General features: G+C 43.2%; 13 protein-coding genes across 13 annotated transcripts; 4 read left to right on the top strand and 9 right to left on the bottom strand.

Moving 5' to 3' along the window:
* Positions 1-113: 113 nt before the first annotated feature.
* Positions 114-446, bottom strand: RSM27 (mitochondrial 37S ribosomal protein mS33; the record flags this gene model as incomplete). The annotated part of the gene is made up of 1 exon (XM_018365319.1): positions 114-446. One exon carries the CDS (start codon positions 444-446, stop codon positions 114-116), a length of 333 nt encoding a protein of 110 aa, XP_018222419.1.
* Positions 447-813: 367 nt separating this feature from the next.
* RPS0A (40S ribosomal protein uS2) lies at positions 814-2,036 on the bottom strand (the record flags this gene model as incomplete). Its single annotated transcript, XM_018365318.1, has 2 exons — positions 814-1,479; positions 1,947-2,036. 2 exons carry the CDS (start codon positions 2,034-2,036, stop codon positions 814-816), a joined length of 756 nt encoding a protein of 251 aa, XP_018222418.1.
* Positions 2,037-3,244: 1,208 nt separating this feature from the next.
* Positions 3,245-4,195, top strand: RTA1 (Rta1p; the record flags this gene model as incomplete). The annotated part of the gene is made up of 1 exon (XM_018365317.1): positions 3,245-4,195. One exon carries the CDS (start codon positions 3,245-3,247, stop codon positions 4,193-4,195), a length of 951 nt encoding a protein of 316 aa, XP_018222417.1.
* A 67-nt stretch (positions 4,196-4,262) lies between these two features.
* On the bottom strand, positions 4,263-5,666 carry SLI1 (N-acetyltransferase; the record flags this gene model as incomplete). Its single annotated transcript, XM_018365316.1, has 1 exon — positions 4,263-5,666. The coding sequence occupies one exon, from the start codon at positions 5,664-5,666 to the stop codon at positions 4,263-4,265; it is 1,404 nt and encodes a 467-aa protein (XP_018222416.1).
* Positions 5,667-5,982: 316 nt separating this feature from the next.
* Positions 5,983-7,431, bottom strand: ZPR1 (zinc finger-containing protein ZPR1; the record flags this gene model as incomplete). Its single annotated transcript, XM_018365315.1, has 1 exon — positions 5,983-7,431. The coding sequence occupies one exon, from the start codon at positions 7,429-7,431 to the stop codon at positions 5,983-5,985; it is 1,449 nt and encodes a 482-aa protein (XP_018222415.1).
* A 534-nt stretch (positions 7,432-7,965) lies between these two features.
* DI49_2177 (uncharacterized protein) lies at positions 7,966-9,201 on the top strand (the record flags this gene model as incomplete). The annotated part of the gene is made up of 1 exon (XM_018365314.1): positions 7,966-9,201. One exon carries the CDS (start codon positions 7,966-7,968, stop codon positions 9,199-9,201), a length of 1,236 nt encoding a protein of 411 aa, XP_018222414.1.
* A 149-nt stretch (positions 9,202-9,350) lies between these two features.
* Positions 9,351-9,803, top strand: TRX2 (thioredoxin TRX2; the record flags this gene model as incomplete). Its single annotated transcript, XM_018365313.1, has 1 exon — positions 9,351-9,803. One exon carries the CDS (start codon positions 9,351-9,353, stop codon positions 9,801-9,803), a length of 453 nt encoding a protein of 150 aa, XP_018222413.1.
* Positions 9,804-9,928: 125 nt separating this feature from the next.
* SER2 (phosphoserine phosphatase) lies at positions 9,929-10,858 on the bottom strand (the record flags this gene model as incomplete). Its single annotated transcript, XM_018365312.1, has 1 exon — positions 9,929-10,858. The coding sequence occupies one exon, from the start codon at positions 10,856-10,858 to the stop codon at positions 9,929-9,931; it is 930 nt and encodes a 309-aa protein (XP_018222412.1).
* Positions 10,859-11,096: 238 nt separating this feature from the next.
* Positions 11,097-11,882, top strand: CIR1 (Cir1p; the record flags this gene model as incomplete). Its single annotated transcript, XM_018365311.1, has 1 exon — positions 11,097-11,882. One exon carries the CDS (start codon positions 11,097-11,099, stop codon positions 11,880-11,882), a length of 786 nt encoding a protein of 261 aa, XP_018222411.1.
* Positions 11,883-12,019: 137 nt separating this feature from the next.
* MVB12 (ubiquitin-binding ESCRT-I subunit protein MVB12) lies at positions 12,020-12,325 on the bottom strand (the record flags this gene model as incomplete). The annotated part of the gene is made up of 1 exon (XM_018365310.1): positions 12,020-12,325. One exon carries the CDS (start codon positions 12,323-12,325, stop codon positions 12,020-12,022), a length of 306 nt encoding a protein of 101 aa, XP_018222410.1.
* A 335-nt stretch (positions 12,326-12,660) lies between these two features.
* TDA10 (putative ATP-dependent kinase) lies at positions 12,661-13,536 on the bottom strand (the record flags this gene model as incomplete). The annotated part of the gene is made up of 1 exon (XM_018365309.1): positions 12,661-13,536. The coding sequence occupies one exon, from the start codon at positions 13,534-13,536 to the stop codon at positions 12,661-12,663; it is 876 nt and encodes a 291-aa protein (XP_018222409.1).
* Positions 13,537-13,952: 416 nt separating this feature from the next.
* On the bottom strand, positions 13,953-16,793 carry ADE3 (trifunctional formate-tetrahydrofolate ligase/methenyltetrahydrofolate cyclohydrolase/methylenetetrahydrofolate dehydrogenase ADE3; the record flags this gene model as incomplete). Its single annotated transcript, XM_018365308.1, has 1 exon — positions 13,953-16,793. The coding sequence occupies one exon, from the start codon at positions 16,791-16,793 to the stop codon at positions 13,953-13,955; it is 2,841 nt and encodes a 946-aa protein (XP_018222408.1).
* Positions 16,794-17,024: 231 nt separating this feature from the next.
* Positions 17,025-17,699, bottom strand: YCH1 (phosphatase YCH1; the record flags this gene model as incomplete). The annotated part of the gene is made up of 1 exon (XM_018365307.1): positions 17,025-17,699. The coding sequence occupies one exon, from the start codon at positions 17,697-17,699 to the stop codon at positions 17,025-17,027; it is 675 nt and encodes a 224-aa protein (XP_018222407.1).
* Between the last annotated feature and the right edge of the window lie 230 nt (positions 17,700-17,929).

Below are 17,929 nucleotides of genomic sequence, written 5' to 3'. Positions count from 1 at the left end.
ATACAAATTAGTCGAGCCTGTTTTAACTTGTTTGTTATTGTATCAGCTTTTTTCGTATGTACATGAAATGAAACTTCTACATAAGGAATATATATTTTTAAAAGGCGGCACTACTATTTTTTCTTTTTGCCCTTCCCCTTTGCAGCTGCAGCTGCTTCTTTCTTCATCTTCTTTGGAGTACCTTTACCACGACGTTTCCTGGCTTCTACCATAGATAATCGGTACTGTTCGTCAAGGTTAATGAATTCAATGTCAGGATATAGTGTCTTCAGATGTCTAAACTTTAGTATATCTGGGTTTCCGTAGTAGCTTGCAATCGAAGGGCCTTTTAATCGTTCATTTAGAATCTTGGAACCTGTTCTAATACCGGTGGGATTAAAATTCTGGTCAAATATTTTCGCAGATAATTCGGCTACCTTTAGCAGTCTAGCTTTGGGCACGCTCATTGAAAATCTTATACAAATAATTGTGCGCCGTACTAAGACTTTTGCCTTCACTATACAGCTCAAAGACTAGAAGGTGTATCCTTCATGGCAATATGGCCCAGAGGCTCGCTTGATATTTTCCTTTTTCACTCTCAGATCACTATATACGCAGTATTACAATAGCATGTTCCGTGACAGATATAATGGTTAAAATACAAGTGATTAACTTCATCTCCCAGGATGGAATGCCTAGTTGAAAGAAAGTGTTACAAGATGGCACAATGTATCTGTTAACTTTTATTTAGTGGTAAATTGATAAAGAAATCTGTTATTCTAATAAAACATTATACTATAATTATTAATATACTATTTGTAAATATCACCTTACTTACCATTCGACGTTGTCGGCGTTTTCTTCAGCCCATTCAGTGGCCTCAGCTTGTTCTTCAGTAACCTCTTCCTTGGCTTCTTCTTCACCAGCTTCTTCGGTGGCGGCTTCTTCAGCGACTTGTTCAACTTCTTCAGGGTCTCTGTAGAAGTACAAATCTGGCATGATAGACCATGGTTGGGTTCTGTCGACTAGAGCGCCTCTTAGTCTCAAGACTTCTCTGGCCAATAAGTACCAAATTAAACCGATGGAGTGCTTACCTCTGTTGTTACATGGGATAGCGACATCGACGTATTCTGATGGGGAGTCCAAGTCAGTTAGGGCAATGACTGGGATGTTAACGTAAGAAGCTTCCTTGATGGCTTGAGCGTCTGATCTTGGGTCGGTGACGATAACTAATCTTGGTTCCTTGAAAGAACGGGTAATGTAATTGGTGAAAGAACCTGGGGTGAATCTACCGGCAATTGGGGTAGCACCAGTGTGAGCAGCGAACTTTAAGACAGCTCTTTGACCGAAAGTTCTGGAAGAGATGGCAACAACGTCTTCTGGGTTTGGAATGGCAGCGATGATTCTAGCGGCTAAGACCAATTTTTCCCAGGTCTTACCAACGTTGATAACGTGGACACCATCTGGTCTAGCGTTGAAAACATATGGTTCTTGGTGAACCTGTAATAAAAATAAAGGGAAAAGGAAAATTAAATGTTAGTAAAGGAAAACGTATTTTTGGCATTTGCTGTGGGCGATTAATCGGATACGAAATAGGATGTCTTGGTAAAGGAAATGCAGTTTTGGACATCTATCTTAAACATCCATGAAGACAGAATGGGGATACGGCCTAGAGAATATTATTGAGGGAAGTTTAAAAGTATTTTCCAAGTATTCTTGCTCATTGTTAAAAGATTTAGAGATGATACATTTTCAATGGATATTAGGAATGCCCGGGATGTTTTTTTTCAATCGGGTACTGCTGTTTCTGTGTTCCTGACAACTTATTTGCTATTCTTCCATACTAATGCTGGACAGTAACATATCGGTATTCTACTCATTTTTAGTTGGTTAGGTCAATTTTTCCTTAACGTATCTTCAATCGCGCCAACGGTTATTCTATATAATGGCAATGGGGTGCAACATACTTGAACGTTTCTAGCACCTAAGTGAGTGTTAGCAGCCAACAATAGTTGGGCGTCTTCTGGAGTCAAGTCAAAAGTAGCTGGTAAGGACATTTCGCTCTATTTAGTTTGCTATTGGTATAGCTTTTTGAATATATGACAAGGGCAGTTTACGAAGTAAACTAGGTATATTACATTTCAATATAATTTCATTATCCTTACTGCGGCATTCAGCAAGTGTTCTGCCCTGCTACTAGCTGCCTGGCAGCAGACCATCACACTACTCGCGGTTAGGCAGACGACACTGACCTGGCATATCTGAGAGTGCGCAAGATCGTAACGATGGTCCCAGCGCGCTTCCATCCGTTGTCTGGGCTAAGCATGCACCTACCTACACGATTATCTGTTCCCCGCTGGAACCCATTCAGTTCCCTGCCTAGCAAGGGAACCTGTCTGCCTGTACCAATGGGCCCCGTCGGGGCCCATTGGATCCTGGGCCCGTCGATGTTAACAAGAAACCTAAGCTTTTTCATGCAGGCACACTCAGCGGCAAACCAGGACAACCAGAATAATTCTATATTTCAGGGAAAAAATGCAGTACTCTGATGTTTGGGTCTTGGAATATGTTTGGGTGCTTATTTCAATGTACGGGTCAACTTAGCCATTTCTCGCTCGCTCGATCAGATTCAAGAAAATATACCGAAATGGAAATATTTTTTTTTCCGGAAAGTTTATTTCTAAAAAGGGATCCAACTTTCTCGGCTGTGATAATATATGTGAAAGGGATATATTTAGCTTTGGATCTATACTTGAACGCGTTGCTCTCCAAATACTGCTAAAAATATGACCGTGTTGCATAACCACGCACAGCCCACTGGTTTATAGCGAACAGGTCTATACGGGTCGAAGGTTAACATTGGTCTTACTCCATTGTAATTAGATCGTTTAACATGTTGTTTTTCCGGTCTCCTCTACATGTCGCGTCAAGTAAGATCCCTCTTTTTTGGGTAGTTTTTCCTTGTCAACAGACGGGTCCGTGCGGCACTCACTCCGACTTTTATATTTTTACAAGCCTCACTTGCCAGTGGTGATTTCCGTGGAAATTAAATCAGGAAAACCAACGAATAATGGAATATGCCTACATACGCCTTCGAAAATAGATTTTTGTGCATGATTCGGATAATTGTAGCGTAAAGTCGTGCAGGTATATATACCCTTGCAGATATATAGATAGAAACTTATCCATATGCCGGTTTTTGTTATATTTTGACTGAAGAGTCACTACAACATAACTCTAGCACTTCTATATCATAGTAACGAACATGTCAAAAGACGACTTTGAATTGTATAGGTACACACCGAACCTAGGCGCTGCCATCCTTTTCACGATACTCTTTGCATTAGCGGGGGCATTGTTTACCTACTTGCTGGTTCACTATTCTGTCAAGAGCAAGAGAGCAACTGCATCAGAGATGAGATCTCAGCCTACGTTACGGTGTTATGGAATGGTCAAGTTGGCCGGTGCTTATGTTCCCTTTGTAGTTGGGTGTGGTATAGAATTTGCGGGGTTCGCCCTTAGATGCAGGTCCTCTAAGCACACCATGGAGTTGAATCCATATATCATTCAAACGGTTTTCTTACTGGTGTCGCCAACGCTGTACGCTGCTACTTTTTATATGATTTTTGGTAGAATGGCCACCTTATTGTTCGCAGAAAACTTGATGATCATGCCCGCTAAATTCAACACTACGATTTTTGTCATCGGTGATGTGGGGAGTCTTTTGTTACAAGCGGCTGGTGGTGCCATGATGTCTAGTGCATCAACCGCTAGTTCTGGTTCTCATATCGTTACTGCTGGTTTGTTCATTCAAATTGCGTTTTTTGGTTTGTTCATTATAAATGAATTCTTATTCATTTACAAAATTTCTAAGAAACCAACCAGTATATCAGTTAGATGCAACACCTGGAAAAGCTTGAACATCACCCTATTGGTAAACAGTTTTCTGATATTAATCAGATCAATCGTCAGAGCTGTGGAATTTATTGAAGGTTACGACGGCGTAATTGCCTCGCATGAATGGTTTCTTTATGTTTTTGACGCATTACCTATGTTTTTACTCGTAATAGCTTTTGCTGCAGTCTTCCCATGGACTAATATTTTTAGGATACAGGAGGAGTCTATTCAAGCGCAACAATCTACAAAATTTGATAGTGAGGCTTATCCTAATGTAGATGGGGTTTCCATTGAAGATGGGTACACTTCCAAAGAGTAAACGACTGCGCTTTCTGCATATCTTTTTATTTCTCTCTTCTCTGTTCTCGCCGTGAACCACTTTTTATTTAGTATAGATGTAGGTGTTCTTTTATATATTGCCAATTAGGCTTCAATTCTTCGACAAGCGTGTTTGGGTAACTTACACAACAATGCAGCCCACCAGCAGGAGTGGAAATTACACTTAATGTGAAAATATCAGACATACCTTGTGGCTCGTTGAATATAGCGTCTACGACATGAAACGGCAGATCGGTGTTGCACGCATCCTTGAATGCTTGGAGCCCTAAATTTGTTATTTCAAAAGTAGAAGAAGGCCCACTGTTCAAATTTATTTTATCTTTTATGAACTGTTGAGGAGAGACAACCTCTAACAACTTGACGTTATTCATTGTATCTATAACTTTGTCCTTAGAACTGTATTTTACTGCTTCTTGAATTTCAGAAGCGGTATCCCACAATCCAAGGTCCTGGTGCAGCTTATGCTTGTATTCGATGGGCGCAACGAAGTTTCCTATAACGAGTTCTTCATCTGATAAAAATTGTAAGGTTTTTCTACAGATTTTTCTTGTGTTCATTGGTAAATCCATCTTCAAATACGTTCCCTTATAAACTTCCCTAGCTGTTTTTTCGAAACTTAAACACACCAAGGCACCCAAAAAGGACGTTAAGGAAACGTTATGGGCCTTGCACTCACTTAACACGTTTTTGAGATGTGCCGGTAACAATCGAAATTCCCATTGATGGTTAGTGTTCCTCACTTTATATAGGCCAGTATCTCCAGTTGGCTCGTATTCCAGGAAATTTTCCGGAAACGAATAGTTGGCGAACTGGATTAGATTCTTATTGTTTGTTACAATGGTTTTAGGGGACAAATAGTACAGGCTACTGGCCAGTTGGCGTATTATACGCCAACTCCAAGGTATGGGCCAGTTTTCAAACGGCGAAGCTGAAATCAAGTCAGTCGATGAGCTAAACAGGGGTGAATAAATTGTTTCGTCATGCTCGATTGACGCTTCTTCTCGCAATCCCTCCATGAACGTTTCCCAAACATGGACAGCAGATATCCCATCCATGAGAACATGGTCTGTCACCAGTAGCATTTCATTTTGACTTGGAATGATCAGAATTTTCCATAAAGGTGTAGCCACGTTATAGGTAAAGTTATACGTTTGGAATATGCAATTAATTTCGTTTTGTTTCAGTTGATCCCAATCGTGGTGGTATTCCGCTATATCGTCAAATAGAAACGGTTCGGTAATACTTTTCAAGTAAACCTCATTGCCTGATTTCTCGCAAAACACGTTGCAACTCAAACGTTCATGTTCAATCACAGCATATTTAAGAGCAGATATCAGCTGGTGCTTCTGAGGTAGCTCGTTGAGCTTGATGCCAACGTAAAAGCACGAGTGCAAATTCAATTTACTTCTATAAAGAAAGTATTCCTCTAAGCCAGATAGTTTCTGCTTCATTTTCGCTACAAAAGCCCTGGCTTTTCCATTACTATTTCGTTATAGGGGCTTTCTTGGCTATTTAAGCGAATGCCTTTTTCGTTTGAGCTGGCATCAAGGCAGCCTGGAGCAACAAAATGTAAAAGTAGGATAAAAGCTGCCCAAAAAATGCAGTATTATCTATTTAAACTATTATACAAAATTTTATAAATCGGTGTAAATTTTTAAAAGTTCATCATCTATTGGAACAAAACGAATAAATAATATCATAACATATGTGTGCCTATATAAAATGTGTAAAGGAGGCGGAAGAAGAAAGAAGCTAGGATAGCAGCCTTTAGTCAACCTTGATATCGGACAGCCCTAGGTCTTCATTTTGTTCCTTTGTCCTTTCGTAATCCTCGATAGTCATATTTGGATCTGGATCTGGGGCATAGACATTCTGTATGTACGAGCCGGCCAATGGATCTTCCATAATGACAGTAAACTTGACTTTACCGGCAATGGCATCCTTTAATCTTGCAAAGAACTCTACCCAACGGGTCTTTGTTGCTTCGTCCATGGAGTCAGAGGTTTGGGTAAAAATACGGRACTCCAATTCTTCATAGACTTGTCTCAATAAACCTTCCAAAGTGGTAAATCTGCCACCCAAGGTACCCTCTTGAATATCGAGATGTAATTCAGGGACAACCATACTACAACTTTCAGACTTTAAAATATCACGGGATAGGTCTGCAGCGTCGTCACAGTACAAGGTTATCTTTCTCCCCTTTTCTGGAATGGCGCCACCGGTTTTCACTTCGTTAGATTTGTAACCGCAGTGGTCACACACCGTGGACATGATGATGACTTCTTTGAAATGCGGAATATCAACCGGTTTCATATGGGTTTCGCACTCTTGCGTACATGATGGACAAGCCGCTCTGAATGTTTGCACTTCGTTGTTGAAGTTCTCTATGTCTGTGGCATCAGATATAAATTGTGGGGTTGATGAACCGACTTTGACAGTCTGGGAGGGGTTTCTTTCACGGTTAGCCAATGCCTTCAATTTTTCTTGGCGACGTTGTTCCAGCTGGTCTCTGGTGATGATGCCGACCTGAACGTTTTGTTCATCAGTTCTCACGTACTGCGTATGCGACCATTTGTGCTGAGGCTCGCCAGGCTTATATTCGATCCATGAGTTGCCTGCAGGATCATCCAACACAAAGGTGACAGGGATGGTGTTGGGCTCGCAGTCCATGTAGGACCGAACTTTTTTGATGAATTCATCGATCTTATTGTAAAGACTCTCGTCTATGGACTTCCTCATTTCTTGGTCTTGCGACAGATCTTCGATCATTTCTGACAGCAAACCTTCCACAGTGGTCAATTGGCCTTTCTTGGCAGGGATCTCGATATCTAGCTCGACAAACTTACAAGTTGCTGTTTCAGACTTGATGACTTCCCTGTTGAAGTCTTCACGACATTCCACCTTCAAGGTGTACCGGGAACCCTTTTCTTGGATTTCCGAAGCAGGTTGAATCTCACAGTTTTTAAACATACAGTGAGGGCACTCGAATGACATGATAATAATCTCTCTAAAATAGGGGATGGAAGTCAGCAGCAGTCTGGTCGTACCATTTTTGCCACAGTTCATACAGAGAGACTCGATCTCCTGCACTGGGTGACCCATAGCGTCCTCTGCACCGGTCAACTGGACTCCATCACCAGCTTCTTGATTTTCGTTCTGGATTTCTGCAGCAGCATCGCCGACAGGCTTAAACAGATCTTCCTTTTGTTCGCTCATTGTTTTTTTTCTATACAATTTGGTATGCTGTTATAAATAAATTGGCTATATACTAGCTGAAGTGCAAAAATAGGTTTTGTTATCCCGATGCTCAGAAGCTATATACAGCAGGACGCCTCTCAACTCCTGGACATCGCACGTCACTATAGAAGTGCATCTCATCGCCGAAAATTTTTCAGGAACTATCAAGCACTAATTTCAGCCCTAGGAAGCCCAGAACCTTCTGGAATATCACGGAGGGTTTTACCTCCTTTTTATCAGGGCTGGATAGTATACAAAGCCAAACATTAGGGTTTTCCGGGAAGGTAGTTAGGGTATTTTTGCTTTTTTCGAATCTTTTTTTTCAATTGAAAAAGTATCTCGATGCCTTTTGTTTCGAGTGAATACTACAATATACAATATAGAAATGCAATAATACGCAAACATACGTAATCATTCCAAGAAGGGTCGAAAAAAAAAGATTGGTGTTGTTTTTGTTTTTGTTTCCTTGTAGTATAGTCAGTCTGAAAGAACAAAGCGGAGAGAAAAACCAGTATGCCTAGGGATCCACTAATCGGTATTGTGGGTAAGCCATCTTCAGGCAAATCCACCACATTAAACTCTTTGACGGACGCAGCTGCGGCGGTAGGTGCGTTCCCGTTTACCACGATCGAACCTAACCAGGCCACGGGCTACCTGCAAGTGGCCTGTGCTTGCTCCCGGTTCGGTAAGGAAGATCTTTGTAAACCTAACTACGGGTGGTGCAGTCAGGGCAAGAGACATATCCCGATCAAACTGCTGGACGTTGCTGGGCTGGTGCCTGGGGCCCATTCTGGTAGAGGGCTTGGGAATAAATTCTTGGATGATTTGAGACACGCAGATGCGCTTATCCATGTCGTGGACGTGAGTGGCACTACGGACTCCGAGGGCAAGAACACAAGAGGCTACGACCCTTTGAACGATATAGTGTGGCTGCAGGACGAGATTAGACTTTGGGTCGAGGGGAACCTGAAGAAAAGATGGGGGTCGATTGTGCGTAGACACACGGCGACGAAGTCTAGCATAGTGGATACACTGCAAGCGCAATTCGGTGGGTACGGTTCGCACGCCCCCATGATCCAACGAGCCCTAGACAGGCTAAAGGGGCTGCCACCGCTGGAAAAATGGGACGACGAATGGATCACCCGAGTGGTGAAGTCCTTCATGATGGAAAAGTTCCCTACCGTGCTGGGCTTGAACAAGATCGACCACCCGGATGCGGATAAAAACGTTTCCAAGATCATGTTGAAGTACCCTGACACCAAGGCTGTGCTGACTAGTGCCGTGACTGAAGTGTTCCTAAGGAAATTGAAGAAGCAAGGCTTCATATTGTACGAGGAGGGCACGGAATTCGTCGACACGTACGAAGACGAGCCTGACAAACTAAAACCACTGGACGACAATATCCTCAACAGGATCGAAAACATCAGAGATTTGGTCCTGTACAGGTTTGGGTCCACAGGTGTCGTCCAGGTGCTGCAAGCAGCCACGGACATCCTTGGGCTGATACCGGTGTACACGGTGAAGAACGTTCAGACTTTCACGGGGGGCAACGGAACCAACGTGTTCAGAGATTGTTTTCTGGTCAAGAGAGGCACCCCCGTCGGCAAGGTTGCTAGATACATAATGGGTGGCGAGGTCACCATCGCAGCCATCGAAACTGTGGGCGGCGTAAGAGTCAGCGAAGAGAGTCTTGTCGAGCCTGGCAAAAACGACATCCTTGGCTTTAAGATCGCCCCAAGATCAGCATAACATAACTACGTACCACATTAAGTAATCACAAGGGATTGTAATCATCTATATCTTCATTCTTTATGCTCATTATTACTAAAGGATACGTTTGGCAGAGAAACCTTTTTTCTTACTAATCGGGAGCGGTTTTTCAGCTGGCCGAATGAGGGATGTCAGTATATAAGGAAGAGCATTCGGGGATGGAAGCTGCCAAGGGAACGACTTTCAACAATTGTCTTCTCAATTTGGCGGTGAAGGAATTTATTACGCACACATACACAGCTACACACCTGCTAACAAAATCAACAATGGTCACTCAATTAAAATCCGCTTCTGAATATGACAACGCTTTGGCCTCTGGCGACAAACTGGTCGTCGTTGACTTTTTCGCCACATGGTGTGGTCCATGTAAGATGATCGCTCCAATGATTGAAAAGTTTGCCGAGCAGTATTCCGATGCCTCCTTTTACAAGTTAGACGTCGATGAAGTATCCGATGTCGCTCAGAAGGCTGAAGTCTCCTCCATGCCTACCCTCGTCTTTTACAAGGGCGGTAAGGAAGTCACCAGAGTCGTCGGTGCCAACCCAGCTGCTATTAAACAGGCCATTGCTTCTAACGTGTAATTTGGCGATATAAGCTATTTAGGAATATACATATATATCACGCCTTTATCGATTAAATAAACAGTTTCAAAAGACAATACTTTTCTTTTTTATTATTATTTCTATCTACTGCCTTTTTTTATCATCTATTGTCTGCCATGTATTTCGTCATCCGTGTAACCAAGAATATATAGGATGTCGGTCATGGACTTGGTGTTCAACTTACAAGGTGCAGCTTTTTGTACTTTTGGTTTTGCGTTCCATGCAATCCCGAACCCAGCGGTACCCATGGCTGGTAGGTCATTACCACCATCACCCACCATGCAACTTGACTCGACCGGGACTTTGAACTCGGCACACAGTTGTAAAAGTGTTTCGCTCTTGCATTGCCCATCTACAGTAGCACCCAGTGTCTTACCAGTTAGCTTGCCTTCAGTATCTACTTCCAATAAGTTTGCCTTGCAAAAATCCAAATTAAGTTGATCTTTGATAAAACTAGCGAATTGTATAAACCCACCGCTCAAAACAGCAAGTTTACAGCCTTTGTCGTGTAAGAATTTACAAAGTTCGGGTACACCCTTGGTGATTTCCAGTTTCTGTTTAATTTCGTCATATAATGTGTCAATTTGAAGACCCTTCAATAATTTAACCCTCTCTCTCAAGGACTCTTTGAAATCTAGTTCATTGTTCATGGCTCTTTCTGTGATTTCGTGCACTTGCTCTTCAACACCGGCATACGCAGCAATTAATTCAATGACCTCTTGGTAGATTAGTGTTGAGTCCATGTCGAACACAAATAGCTCTTTGGCTTGACGATATTCATTGTCAGCAGAAACAATCACATCAACATCGTCATGACCTTCAATTACGCTGGCCAATTTATTCTTGAAATCTTTTTGTACAATGGACCCTGTAATCTCGACAAACAAATCGGTGGCTCTTGTCGATAGTTTTTTGGTGCTGTTGATTGTTATTTCCTGTGGCGAGCTCTTGACAATCTCTTTGGCGATCTGATCAATGGCTTCTTGTGGGAGCTTTTCACCATGGGCTATACAGGTAACGACAAACTTCGACATTTTAATTGTGGACGTGGTTGATGTCTATATGATTTAACTATTCGATGTTCTTGTCTCTATATCATTTATTGCACATTTTTATATTTTTTTCTTTTTTCATTTTTCACTTGAAGATCTTTCGAGATTATTAAGACTGACTCTTTCTTTCTCGGTGCAAAATAATAATGATTCAAGAAACGTTCTCAGCCCACATCAAAATCTAACAGCCTGAATAAAGCCTTAGAAAGAGACAGCAAAGATGTCTGGAAAGCAGCAATTACGTATATTAGTCCCAGTGAAAAGAGTGGTTGATTATCAAATTAAACCACGAGTAAATAAGGCTTTGACCGGAATTGAGACTAATGGTATTAAATTCAGTATCAACCCTTTTGATGATATTGCAGTCGAGGAAGCTATCAGAATCAAGGAGAAGAACAAGAACTTAGTGGAATCTACGCATGCTGTTTCTATCGGCCCCACTAAGGCCCAAGATATCCTAAGAAATTGTCTCGCAAAGGGTATAGACACCTGTAGTYTAATTGATTCCATGGATAAAGAAAACATAGAGCCTTTAGCAATTGCCAAAATCTTGAAAGTCGTCGTTGAAAAAAGAGGTTCCAACTTGGTATTGATGGGTAAGCAAGCAATTGACGATGACTGTAACAATACCGGTCAAATGTTGGCAGGTTTATTGAATTGGCCGCAGGCAACAAATGCAGCCAAAGTGGAATTTCTGGACAACGGTAGAGTCCAAGTAACAAGAGAAATCGATGACGGTGAAGAGGTCATCGAAGCCCCCTTGCCAATGGTCATAACCACGGATTTAAGATTAAATACCCCACGTTATGTAGGACTGCCCAAATTAATGAAGGCTAAAAAGAAACCTATTGAGAAATTGGACATAATAAAGGATTTTCCCGGTATCAATATTGAACCGCAATTAAACACTATATCCATTGAAGAACCAAAGACTAAGCCACCTGGTGTGAAATTGAACTCTGTAGATGAATTGATCGAAAAGCTAAAAGAAGCCAAGGTCATATAAAGCAACAACGCACAATGAAGTAAAAAACGAAAACTGATAATATTACTATGATTCATCCTATAATTTTCTTTTCATATAAATAGTTATTGTATATGTGTATACAGATGCAAAAAAGAAGAAAATACATTCCTTTATAACTATAAATTGTCCTTTCTTGAAGGAGATAAGAGTGTGCTCCCAATCATTCCCGGTGGTTTTTTACTCATATATTGTTCCTTGTACCACTGATCGAACTTTTTACTCGAAGAATCATGTAAATGACACACTTTGGTGACATTGTCACATTCTTTGTACCATGGATCTAACAAGTCCCTTGTTGGTTGTAATGGTGGTAGCTTGAATTCAGGCATCTGTAATCTGGTTACTGTTTCTCGTGGGAAATCTTTGCCATATTTGTTGTAAAGGGGGATATTTCGTAATAGCTCCTCAACGTTATTGTTCATCTATACGTGCTGAGCTTTTCTGATATGTCCCGTCAACCTAATTCTAATTCTAGTGGGGTTTACAACTATAAAACCGCTTTTGAATTTCGCACGGTCTTAAATTAAAAATAAGGCGACTTGATAGTATGAAGCATAACATCTTCAACTGTAACCGAAGCACATTTCTATCCTGTGCAACAAATGGACGGTAATTCTTTTGCGGTCATAAAATCTGTAAAAACAGCTCGTTAAAGTTTTGAATGGAAAGTACATAAATCATTACACAATAAATTGTTGGTATATAAAACACAAGAAAAGGATAAATGAAAATCAAGAAAAAGAAAGCGGTTTTAGCACTACTCAATGCATCTAGTCTTTGTAGAAAATACTTCTCTCCTTGAATCAATACCTAAAGTCAATGTAGCTAAAGAGCCTAGACTTTCCTCGCGAACAAACTCGTCAAAATAAAGCTTATAGGAAGGCATATACCTGTCTACAAAGGCGTGTACCTGTTCGTCGGTCATCCCCTTCCCAACCTTTGATATCAGTTCATGTTCTTGCTCTAATCTCCAACCGTAAACGTTGTTGATGTTATCAGTAGTCAATACTATCCCCAACGATTTGATTTCTGGGTTGCGCCACAACAAATCACTGTACATGAACAGCTTGGCGTTGACGTCAACCATGTCTCCAGTGAGAAGATCAGTGTTGTCAATACCTTGTAGAACAGGATTGAAACCTAGAAACCAACCTTCTAAGATGAAAATATCGACTGGAAGTCTAATTTCTTGACCAGCAGGGCAACGATCTCCTTCACCGTTAAATTGAGACTTGTCATACTTGGGTAATGTAACGGTTTTTTGGTCTGGATGTTGATCATCATTGATAATCGTATTTAATATTTCTTGCAACAAATTCATATCATGAGTACCAGGCAGCCCACGCCCTTGTAGTAGTTTGTTTTCATTAAATTGCTTGCTCAATTTTAATTGATCCTCGTGTGTCAAGTAAAAATCATCAATTGAGGCAAAACTGATGGATTTCTCGCCTCCATATTTTCCCATCAAATGATTGTAGATTTGAATACTTGCATAACTTTTACCTGAACCTTGTGGACCTGATACGAAAAGAAACAGTGGACCCTTGTTTCCCGTCTCAAACCATTCTGGTATGTACTTATCTAAGAACTCGGTTGAATAGTCCAGTATTTTCTTCGACTTATCACACATCATTACCTATACTACTTTATATTTATTCTAGAATCTAATATGAGTACTTCTTCCTTCTAATATTTTTTTCCCTTTATAGCTTGTTATACTTATGTGGTAGTTAGTCGTTGCTACTTTAGTTGTATTACACAAACTGCTGGGATTCTAAAATGTCCATTGTTCTCATTGCATGTATCCCCCTGCCCCGTTTGGTAATTAGGTTTTTTCCTCCTTAACGGGAACGGAAGGTTGCAACGCTAAAGGGTTGGATCAAATTTAAGGGAATAGGCAACAGAACGCGAGGTTTCTTCTAAAGGGAACTCTAAAACATCATTAGTACTAGTAGTGTTCGTTTTTATCGTTATTTTTTTATTTATACATTCGTACTTGAAAAACTTTTGGATCTTTTTTTTTCTAGAAATCTATATAACTAAGCTGACTTAGAACAACCCATCAATTTCACCGTCGTCATCTACTTCAACAGCCATGTAACCAGCATAAGTAGCCAAACCTGGAATTGTTTGGATTTCAGCAGCAAGAGCGTACAAGTATCCGGCACCATTAGACAATCTGACGTCTCTGATGGGGAAGGTAAATCCTGTAGGGACACCTTTCAAACTGGCATCGTGGGATAAAGAGTACTGGGTCTTGGCAATACAGATTGGTAAGTTACCGAACCCTTGCTCTTTGTACATGTCGATCTTTTGTTGAGCTTCGGGCAAGATATCGATCGCGGCACCACCGTACATCTTTTGGACAATAGTAGTTAATTTTTCTTCAACAGAGGCATTGACGTCATATAAGAAGTGGAAGTCTACTGGTTGCTTAGAGGCTTCAACGACCGCCTTGGCCAAATCGATAGCACCTTTACCACCTTCGGCCCAATGGTTCGAAGTGACGGCATCAAATGCGCCAGCTTCTAACGCAGCTTTTTTGATGGCGGCGATTTCACCTTGAGTGTCTGTTTCAAACCTGTTGATTGCTACAACGACGGGGACGCCAAATTGCTTGATGTTGGCGATCTGTTTACACATGTTAGCAGCACCCTTTACGACGTACTCGATGTTTTCCTCGGTGTATGCAGAAGGTAAAGGTTGGCCAGGCTTGACGTCTGGAGCACCACCGTGTGACTTCAAAGCTCTCACAGTGGCAACAAGAACCACAGTGTTGGGTGTCAACCCGGAGGAACGGCACTTGATGTTGAAGAATCTTTCACCACCCATGGTGAAATCGAACCCTGCTTCAGTGACCACATAACCGGGCTCTGTCTCTGCGTTTGGTTCAGTACCGATCAATTTCAAAGCTACACGGTCTGCAATGACAGAAGAGGCACCGATCGAGATGTTGGCAAATGGACCAGCATGGACCAAGACTGGAGTACCCTCCAAAGTCTGCATCAAGTTTGGCTTGATTGCGTCTCTCAACAAGGCGGTCAAGGCGCCCGTACAGCCCACATCTTCCACGGTGACGGGAGATCTGTTTACGTCAGCAGCGACAACAATGCGTCCGATTCGTTCTTTCATGTCTCTCAAGTCCTTTGAAAGAGCAAGAATGGCCATCAATTCGGACGCCACAGTGATATCGAACCCGGTGACTCTGGTGTGGTTTTTCTCAGTTGGGGCTTGGCCAATGGTGACCTGTCTTAGCATTCTGTCATTGATGTCGACCACTCTCTTGATGGTGATGGTGTCTGGGTCAATGTTCAATCTTGCGAAACGGTTGATCTCTTCCGGAGTCAACTCATCAGGGTTGGTCTTGTTGATGCCCAGTCTGTCTATTCTTCTTTGCATGGAGGCAGTGAACTTTCTCTTACCGCTCTTTCTTGGCACCAGTCTGTTGTAAAAGGTAGCGTCGTTCTTTTGAGTGGTTTCGTGGAACATTCTAGTATCGATAGCTGCAGCAAGCAAGTTGTTAGCGGCACCGATAGCGTGAATGTCACCGGTCAAGTGCAAGTTGAATTCGTCCATTGGGATAACCTGGGAGTAACCACCACCAGCAGCACCACCTTTGACACCCAGCGTAGGGCCCAAGGAGGGCTGTCTGACGTTGGCGATGGCGGGCTTGCCCAAATGTGCGGTTAGCGCTTGAACAAGACCCATCGTGGTGGTGGATTTACCTTCACCCAATGGGGTGGGGGTGATACCGGAGACCAAGATGTATTTACCGTTCTGGCGCGATTGGAGTCTTTCGATGACTTTGGGGGAAACCTTGGCTTTGTAGTGACCATACAGTTCCAATTCGTGGGAGTAGATGCCCAATTCTTCGGCCAGTTGGTTGATGAGCTTAGGTTGCTGCGCCCTAGAGATGTCTATATCGGAGGGCACGGGGGTCAGCAACTTCAAGGGTAAAGCTGGGATCTGTAATGGTTTAGAAGATTGCTCTAGTTGGCGTTTGGCGGCAATCAAAGTGTTATGCATCAGCATAGCTACGGTCATGGGGCCCACACCACCGGGAACGGGGGTGATCAAGTGGACGTGTTTGATGGCTTCGTCGAACTCGACGTCACCGACACACTTGAAGCCGGACTTTCTGGATGGGTCGGCCACATAGTTAGTGCCGACGTCGATGACCACGGTCTTCTTGTCGGAGGAAGCGCCATCTCTTGGCTTGAACCATTCGCCCTTGACGAACTCTGGTTGGCCGATGGCAACGACGACGATGTCCGCATCGTGCAAGTAGGAGGCGATGTCGCGGGTCTTGGAGTGGGTGATAGTGACAGTGGAGTTTAGGGACTTCAACATCTCCGCGACGGGAGAACCGACGATGTCGGATCTACCGATCACAACGGATCTGGAGCCTTCGATGGTAACGTTGGACTTGCGCAGTAGCTCAATGATCCCCTTGGGAGTGCAGGGCAAGAAGAATGGGTGGCCGTTCTTCTTGTTCAACTCGCCGATGTTAGTGGGGCCGAACCCGTCCACGTCCTTCTCAGCCAGCACCCTCGAGGTGATTTTGTCTTCGTCCAAATGGGCAGGCAATGGCAGTTGCACAATGATTCCGTGCGTTTGAGGATCTTCGTTCAAACGGTCTACGCAACGCAGCACTTCGAACTCGGAAACCGTCTCGTCCAAGTGTACGAAGCTTGCCACGATGCCGGCCTCCTCAGCGGCCTTGCGCTTCATGCGCACGTATGTGGCAGAATCCGGCCTGTTACCTACTTGGATAATGGCCAGATTGGGCGTGAATCCAGGCACGTGACCCTGGATGGATTTAATTTCGGTAGCGATATCGGTTCTGAATTGCTGAGCACATGCTTTGCCGTCCAGCACTTGACCAGCCATGATTGTTTGATTTGCGATGTTGTGGTATGTTGTGCCTGGAGCTATGGCGAAAGCAAGGGCGTTTTTTGGGTCGAACGATTGCTATTGTTATATGGTAAACGAGTCTATATATGAAAAATTAGATATCGGTTCGCGTCATGGAAAGCGCGTATATTGATTGAGTGTGTAATACGAAAGAGAGAAGAAAAAGTCACCGGGAAGAGTCATGGACCACGGCACGTGCAAGCACGCTCAGCGCCACAGGTCCGCGAGGTAACCCTCCGTGACGCCAGCGTCATCACCGTACACGGCTTGCCAACTCGAGAAGCCGCCGCGCAACACCCACAGCCGGCAGCGTGGCAGCTCTGCCGTGTCGAGCGACCGCAGCAGTAGCATCGCCGCGGACGGCCCGCGCTGTTGTGACAGCATGCAATGGAACACCACGTTGAGCGCGCCGTCGCCGTCGCCGTCGCCGTCCGCCGCGACCTGCTGCTTCTCCAGCAAAAGGCGCTTAAGCTCACGCAAGTACCCCGGGTCCTGTTTCAGGCGAGAGTAGGCGAAATGCCATCCGTCCCTGATGTGTCCCCCCATGTAATCCGAGCCTCGCACGTCCACGACCTGGAAGGGCTCTTGCAGCGTCGTGGTGTGGCCCTCGACCATCCAGCGGTGCAGTTCGCTGGGGTCCAGGTACTTCACGTTTGTTATCGAGTACGAGTCCATTTTGTAATTGGCCTTCTCGTGTGCGTTTGTAGCTGTATTTCTAGTTCTAGCTCTAGTTCTAGCTTTGGCGGTAGCTGTTTTTATTGTCTGTGCGGTGGGGGTGGAGTTAACAAATGTCATCCGAGAACCAACAAAAAATCCAATGACAGAAAGCGGCTTGCCCATTACCCGTGCCGTCTCGTTTGCATGTGGAAAAAAAAAACCCATTGAGTCTGCCTATCGTTATATAGTCATTTTTTTTCTTGCATTTCACATCGTGCTTCCCTGGTTTTCTCGTTAGGATTAATATATATCTAGTCTTGGTTTACTGCGCTTATTATTGTCTCTTGCCTCTGCCGTTCTTGTACTAGGTCTGTCATTTCCCTTATTGCATACGCCAGTCCCTTTTCCTTTAGTCTACTTTTTATATTTTGTATTTCTTGGTATTTTCTCTTGGT

Source organism: Saccharomyces eubayanus, chromosome VII, assembly GCF_001298625.1.
Source record: "Saccharomyces eubayanus strain FM1318 chromosome VII, whole genome shotgun sequence".
Lineage (NCBI taxonomy): Eukaryota > Fungi > Ascomycota > Saccharomycetes > Saccharomycetales > Saccharomycetaceae > Saccharomyces > Saccharomyces eubayanus.
Note: the sequence above shows the minus strand (reverse complement) of the source record. Positions and strands in the feature narration are given on the sequence as shown.